This window comes from Apium graveolens, chromosome 3, assembly GCF_009905375.1.
Source record: "Apium graveolens cultivar Ventura chromosome 3, ASM990537v1, whole genome shotgun sequence".
Classification (NCBI taxonomy): domain Eukaryota; kingdom Viridiplantae; phylum Streptophyta; class Magnoliopsida; order Apiales; family Apiaceae; genus Apium; species Apium graveolens.
In genome coordinates this window covers 148,505,570-148,513,719 of record NC_133649.1, presented here as the reverse complement: position 1 = coordinate 148,513,719, position 8,150 = coordinate 148,505,570, and the positions used below count along the sequence as shown (strand labels likewise).

The following is an 8,150-nucleotide window of genomic DNA, read 5'->3' as shown; positions in this document are numbered from 1 at the left end:
CTGACTTTAGTCCTTGCGAACTTTGACTGGGATCTACAGTAACAGAATAACCTAATTAGTTATACCGACATGCTTGATATCCTCGAACTTAACTAACCCAATCTGATATTCCAACTCGTATAATGTATATACACACATTCACGTAACAATATTTACAATCACAAAACATTTAATACCGTATAGTACATGTTTCGTAATTAAAATAATTTTCCGGAAAAATTTGGACAACGACTCCTCTATTTATAGGACTACTTGTCGAAACATAATCGACGTCCACAACACAACAATAACAGATTCGCAATTTACGCCACAATACGACTTTTACAATAAATAACTATTTATGTTCCGAAAAATAATTTTATGAATTACTTTAATGTTTTATATATTTAGCTTTCAGAATTAATCATCACCGTCCACCGTCGACTCACTGAGGCTCATCGCCGACGGCGGCAAAATTTATTGGTGCCCGAAAATATTATGGTGTCCGAATAAATTTTACCGGTAGAAATCATTTCCCGCACAAATTATCATTTAATATCACGAATTTACTCAAGTAAAAATCCTGCAGAAAATTATCAAAATTAATATAATATTCCAAGTTACAATCTGCAAAAACAGAATTGGAGCAAAACACACAGACCAACACACGCATCAACCACATCACACACATCACAAGCAGTGCACACACAACACACACATACACACGTACACACGTACACACACACACACCCGACCACCTAGCCGGAAATTCAGACGGCGGCGACCGGAAAAAAAAGGTAGCAACGAACAGGGCAACACCACTCTGATATACACACACAAACGCGTGTATATATATAATTAATAGGTCTAATCGAAGCTAGTAACCGAAGTTAACAACCGGAACTTACCGGAAAACAGAAGAGAAACGGAAGAACAGAGAACAGGGAAGAAAGAGGGAGAAAAGGATAAAAGAAAATGAGAGAAATGGAGAGAGATTCGAGAGGGAGGCGAGAGATTTCGAGAGAGACAACTGAGATGAGAGAGAGATTACAGAAATTGATTTGAGAAATAACTGTGCCGTTTACACGTATCAATTAAACCGGATACGTGTCAATTTCTTTTACAAGATTTTGACACGTGTCCATGTAATATCCGGAAGCTCGAATTTGACTCGATTTATACATTTTATCGAAAAAAGCCGTGGTTGAAAATGAACCGAAATTTTTTCAATTAAATACCAAAATTCTCGAAATATTTGAAAGTTAATAAAATAAAATTTTCATAATTTTTAAACCGTTTTTGAAACACATTTCATACTCGCATTGAACGATTTAACGAACAAACGTGCGGGTGAATTTAATCCCAAAAATTTCCAAAATAATTTTAAAAGTCTCAAAATATTATAAACTTAATAAAATATGAGTTTCGTAATTTTTGAAGCATCCTGGAATTAATTAGTGAATTTATAAATAAATTTAATTAGAAAATCGTTTAAAGATAAATAATTAATGAAATATTGATTTCTAAATTTTATAAAATCTCAAAAATAATTATTGAAATTATAAAACCATAAAAACAATTTTAGAGATAATCCAAATATTTATGAAAATAAATCTACAATAAATCCAATTTTTAAAGTGAAAATAAAACAATACAGCTCAATAATTAATTATACCAATAATCCTCATACACCAATAATCACACATAAATAGTAATAAAAACAACACACATCTGAAAGAACCAATAAACATATTTTATTTATTGAAATATTCTATAATTACATTGTTAAATAATACAAAAATATACGAGTCGTTATATCCTTCCGCCCTTAAAAAGATTATGTCCCCAGAATCTAACTTAACTAAGTAATTGAGGATATTTATCAAGCATGTCTGACTCTAATTCCCAAGTAAACTCTTCTACTCGAGGATTTCTCTAAAGTACTTTCACTATGAGTATAGATTTATTTCTAAGGACTCACTCTTTACGATCTAAAATCTGGATTGGCTGTTCAACATAGGACAAATCTGGCTAAAGCTCAATTGGTTTATACTCTATAACTTGATTCGAATCAGGAATATATGGCTTCAACATGGATACGTGGAACACATTATGAATATGCTGCAACTGCGGCGATAACTCCATCTCATAAGCGACTTTCTCTATTTTCTTCAAAATTTCAAATGGTCTCATGTACCTTGGGCTGAGTTTACCTTTCTGACCAAATCGAACCAATCCTTTCCAAGGTGACACTTTCAATAATATCAGTGACCCTACTTCGAAGTTCATATCCTTTCGATGTAAATCAGCATTCTTTCTCTGTCTATCCTGGGCTGCTTCTAACCTTTTTCGTATTTATGTCACTGCATCTTTGGTCTGTTGAACTAGCTCTGGATCTAACACTTTCTTTTCCCTACTTCATCCCAATACAATGGTGATCTATAATTGCGTCCATATAGAGCTTCATAAGGTGGCATTCCAATGCTGGCATAATAACCATTGTTGTATGAGAATTCAATTAAAGGTAAGTGGTCATCCCAGTTTCCCTTAAAATCCAAAGCACAAACTCTTAACATATCTTCAATTGGATGGTTCTCTCACTTTGACCGTTCGTCTGAGGATGATAGGCGGTACTCATGTTCAGCTTGGTTCCTAGACATTCTTGAAACTTAGTCCAAAACCTTGAATTGAATCTTGGGTCTCGATCTGATACAATGGACACAGGGACTCCATGCTTGGTCACTATTTCATCCAAATACAACTTAACTAACTTCTCCAAAAAATATCTTTCGTTGATAGGGAGGAAATGTGCTGACTTTGTCAATCTATCGATAATTACCCAAATAGCGTCGTGATTGGCTTTTGTCCTCGACAATCCTACTACAAAATCCATTGCAATCTCTTCCCATTTACATTGGGGAATCTCTAGGGGTTGTAACAATACGCTTGGCCTTTGGTGTTCTGCTTTTATCGTCTGGCACACGTGACATTTGATAACCCAATTTGTAATTTCTTTCTTCTTTCCAGGCCACCAGAAGTTCTTTTTTAAATCTTGATACATTTTAGTGCTCCCGGGGTGAATAGAAAACCGAGAGTTGTGCGCTTCGCGTAAGACTTCATTCTTCAGTTCCATCATAATGGGGATCCAAATTCTGGAAGAAAATCTAAACATACCTTGGTTATCCTTTTGGGTACAGAGTTCTTCTCCTTTTAGATTATTCAATTATTATTCCATAACTCCTTCTTGGAACCTTTTAATCATATCCATCAAAGCTGGTTGAAACGTAATCTCCTATAATTGCTCCTTATCTTTCTTTGGTACTCGAACTTCAATCTCCATCTTTTCGAAGTCTCGTGCTAACTCTTCTGCAATCGAAAAAAGCGTCACTATATATCACAAAGTTCCCCGTCTCATCTGGTAATGCTAATACTGGAGCTGACACTAGTCTCTTCTTCAGTTCCTGGAAACTTCCTTCACAGTTCTCCGTCCAAATAAATTTCTCGTTCTTCCTAGTTAGCTTGGTTAACGGAGCTGCGATCTTAGAAAAATCCTTTACAAATCTTCGATAATCTCCTACTAGCCCCATAAAACTTCTTACTTCTATTGGAGTCTTTTGTTGTTCCTATTTGGATACAACTTCAATCTTTACAGGGTCTACCTTGATGCCTTCCTTGCTTACCACATGTCCAAGAAACTGCACTTTTGTTAACCAAATCTCACACTTGGAAAACTTCGCGTACAGTTATTTTTCTCTTACCCTTTGGAGAGCAATTCTTAGGTATGTTGCGTGATCTTCTTGAGTCTTTGAATAAATGAGGATATCTTAATAAATATAATAACAAACTTATCCAAGTACTTCTTATACACCCCGGTTCATTAAATCCATAAAAGCCACTGGTGCATTAGTCAATTCGAACGACATCACTAAGAACTCATAATGACCATACCTGTTCTGAATGCAGTTTTAGGTATATCTTCAGGCTTGATCTTCAGTTGGTGATAGCCAGATCTTAGGTCAATCTTTGAAAAACAACATGCTCCTTTGAGCTGATCAAATAAATCATCAATTCCGGGTAAGGGATATTTATTCTTGATTGTCAACTTGTTCAGTTCCCTATAATCAATGCATAGCCTCATACTTCCATCATTCTTCTTCACAAATAACACTAGAGCACCCCACGGAGAAACACCTGGTCGGATGACTTCTTTGTCTAGCAGTTCTTGAAGTTGCTTGGCCAATTCTTTCATTTCCACTAGAGCCATTTGATATGGAGCTTTGGAAACTGGCTCTGCTCCGGGTATCAAATCAATAGAGAACTTTATTTCTCGATCAGGTGGTAATCCTGGCAATTCTTCCGGAAAGACGTCAGGATATTCTCTTACTATTAGAATCTCATCCAGAGTATGTGTCTCTTTCTTGATGTCCACCATATGAACCAAATACGCTTCGCATCCTTGCCTTAACAATTTCTTTGCCTGTAATACTGAGAGAAACTTCTTGTCCTGCTTATGTCCTTGATAGCTTATCCTTACATTATCTGTCGTATACATAATAATTCTCTTCTTCTTGCAGTCAATACTTGCCTTATATAGAGACAACCAATCCATGCCTAGAATAACATCGAATTCTCCTAACTCGAAAGGTATTAGGTCAGTGAGAAAAGAGTGACCGAAAATCTCTATCGAACACTTAGGACAAAATTGGCTTACAGGTACCTTATCTTGATTGACCACTTCTATGGTCAAAGGTTCATCTAAGTCTTCCAATTATTAATTGCATTTTATTCACACATTTCAGGGATATGAAAGATTTAGATGCTTCCGAATCAAATAGAACGTTAACATGCATGAAATTAAGAAAAAGTGTACCTGCAACTACGTCGGAATCCTGAGCCGTAGATTTCTTAGTCATTTTGAAAATTCCGGCTCTAGCTGTACTTAATGCTGGTCCTTGAGATGCACTTCCTCCTATACTACCCTGGGTAGCTGATTTGCAATTCCTAGCAATGTGCCCCACTTTACCGCAGCTGAAATAGGTGACTCCTTGGTTCTCAGACTTGCACTCCGTGGAAAAATGACCCTCCTGGCCATACTTGAAACAGTTGACGTTCTCTCTGCACTGACCATGTGCTTCTTTCCATAAGTCTTACAATCGATCACCGGCTTGCTGGACTTTGTCGGAGTAGAACTGACTAAAGTGGTACTGGGCCTGGCTTGTGGGAAATTCTACCTTCTGAATTTCCTGTCTCTATTCCTTCCAAACCATCGCTGAAACTTCTGGCTTGCTTCTTCTTGTTCTGACTTTGCAGACCCACCTTCTAACTTTCTCTTCCTTTCACCTCTTTCCTTAGCAGCCAACGTCTGATCACTTTCTATCACTAAGGCAGCCTAAACTACTGAAGTATATGTCTTGAGTTATAGAGCTACAACTCCACTCCTAATCTCTGGCTTCAATCCTTGTTGAAACTGCTTCGCCCTCTGAGCTTCCAAACTTACATACTCTGGTGTTATATGAGCCAATTCTGTGAACTTGGCTTCATACTCCGTGACACCTTTGTCTCCTTGCTTTAATTCCAAAAATTCCATCTCCATCTGATTCTAAGAGATAATCCGGAAAATATTTTTCCAATAATAGTTCTGTGATTCGGGTCCAGGGAATAGGACCTTCTCCTTCTAAGGCTCGCGTAGACTCCCACCAATAATTCGAATCATTCTTCAGAAAGTAACTAACATAGTCTGTCTTTAAATCCTCACTCACCTTGGTGAGAGCAAAAGCCTTCTCCATTTCCTTCAACCAGATCCTGGTAGCCACAGGATCTACTTCACATTTGAACTCTGGGGGTTTCACAGCTTGGAAAGATTTAAAACTAACAGTTTGGGTTATCCCCCTCAACTGATACTGCTGTTGGATCTGCAGCTTTTGCTGTTGAATTTGTTATTGTTGTTGTTGTATGAGCTGTTATTGTTGTTGTTAAAATTGTTGTTGCTGCTAGAATTGCTGTTGTTGTTGAGCCAGCTGAGTAGACTGCTGACGCAACATATCTATCAATTCACTCATGGAGGGATCCCCAACAAATCTGTTGATGGGTTGAGGATTCTTTTTAGGTGGCATTCTCCTGAAATATAGCAGTCATATATAATAAATGGAATGCTCCAAACAATTTATACATATGTATCAGGAGAGTGCTGCCACTAAGAAAATATCCTCATCCTTAGTTATTTGGATCCATCTTGAGTGAATGGTTAACTTCTAGAAATTCCAGCAACATAAGCAATAATAATAGTAACAACAATAATAACAATGCACAAGTATATGAAAATTGAACAACATAATAAAACAGCTACTATATAACAACCATACGAAAATCCAACTGGTACAACTGATATCCAACTACTAAACCATCCAAATATACAACAAAATTGGCTAATATAACAGCCTCCATCTACTACATGCTATAACAACATAATGTACATATAAAAAAACTACAGAACTCCTGAAATGACTAGATCTGAGCTTTGTTTATCACTGCTGCAACTCCTCTCTAATAACTGCCACTACCACTGCCACCAATCGTGCCTAACTCGAACACCAACCAGTTAACCAAGTCCTGGTACTGGATAGCCCTAAACTCTGAGTTGATGAAAGGGTCAATAGATCTAGCTCGCTCAATAGCAGTCTGAGTCAAAGTCCTCACTCTGGCCTGGATATCGGGTGAGGGGATAGGAATACCCTGGAAGGGTCCAACTGGTACTCGATCAAGATGCGCGGCCAACTCCGGGCTCTGCTCTCTAAAAAAAAGATATGTTCACCGCCCGGTGAACATGATACGGGATCAGGGAGGAATCACGTGTAGGAGCAGAATGAGGGACTGGAGGTCTAGGGAAAGAAGGGCTGGGTCTGCAACCTGGTGGAAAATCCCTACCAGCTGACACTGACCTCTGCACCCAATGAGGACGGGCACTAGGTCCAGATATATCTCTCGAAACAAACTGAGGCACTGGTGGGGGAGCTAAAGGAGTCTCCTCAGCTACAACATCTAGTATTCTCTCTGAGTTTGAGCTGTTTGAATCAGATCTGTTCTCCCGGGATGGAGAACTGGATATCACTATGGGCCACTGCCAACAATATAAATATACAGGAAAGACACAATAAGGTTAAGGCAGTTCTATCAAAACATCAATAGATGCCAGGGTAACGCCTTCAGAACTCTCGATTGACTCTTAGATTTGCTCCTCTAAATAAGTTGCCGACTCACACCTTAGGATACAATTCTACACCTTTTTGACTCAATTCCTAACCTAAATCAGAGACTTGAACCTGTAGCTCTGATACCAACTGTGACGGCCTCAACCCCGGGGTCAGGAGTTGATGTCACCAATTATAACAAACCACAATTATAAACTAAGGAATTATTATTATTATTATACTAACACGACCCCAAAAACAAGATCTGATCCAGGTTTAAGTATGATTTAAGCTACTCACTATTACACAACCATTAATTAAAAAGTCTGGCACACTAACTTATTCAGAAACTCATCAGACCGCATATGGTCTGATGCAAACTACCTCAAAGGAGCCGGGACCGTAAGGGGCTGAAACTCTATTCTGACCAGGCCTGATAGATCGTCTAGGCATATGCGATATATATATATATATATATATATATATGAATATCAGAGTAAAATAGTAATGTAAACAGTTATAGGAACAAAACAATAAAATAGTATGAAAATAATAACCTGTAATCATTTTGAATCTTAATCAAAACAACAATATAAAAAACTGGATACCACTGACTAGCATGCTCTTAACAAAACAACGTAGTTGTGTGCTGTGTAAACACCAGAGTCCAATTTTAGCATGCAATTCATATTTATAATTCAACTGTATAAATCACTTGCTTTTTACGGGAATCACAAAGCCAAATCATATACGAAGTGGATATGTGAAGACAGCTGATCAGGCTATCAACACCAGACGGCTCCATCTACCATCCCATAAACCTGTTCCGGAACTCAGAGACTAGCTAGGTCTCTGACCTGCTGGACTAATCGGTTAAGTAGTGTGCGCAACCGAGTTAGCCGCTTACGCAATCTCAATAGGCCTCTCTGGCCCCTATATATCCAATATATGATCATTTTTATCCAGTTTTTAAATCACTTGTAC

At 37.8% G+C, this 8,150-nt stretch overlaps 1 protein-coding gene across 1 annotated transcript; it reads right to left on the bottom strand.

The window, feature by feature from the left end:
• Nucleotides 1-3,271: 3,271 nt before the first annotated feature.
• On the bottom strand, nt 3,272-4,588 carry LOC141714629 (uncharacterized). The gene is made up of 2 exons (XM_074518136.1): nt 4,120-4,588; nt 3,272-3,345 (listed from the first exon to the last, which is right to left on the bottom strand). The coding sequence occupies exons 1-2, from the start codon at nt 4,586-4,588 to the stop codon at nt 3,272-3,274; spliced, it is 543 nt and encodes a 180-aa protein (XP_074374237.1).
• Nucleotides 4,589-8,150: the final 3,562 nt, after the last annotated feature.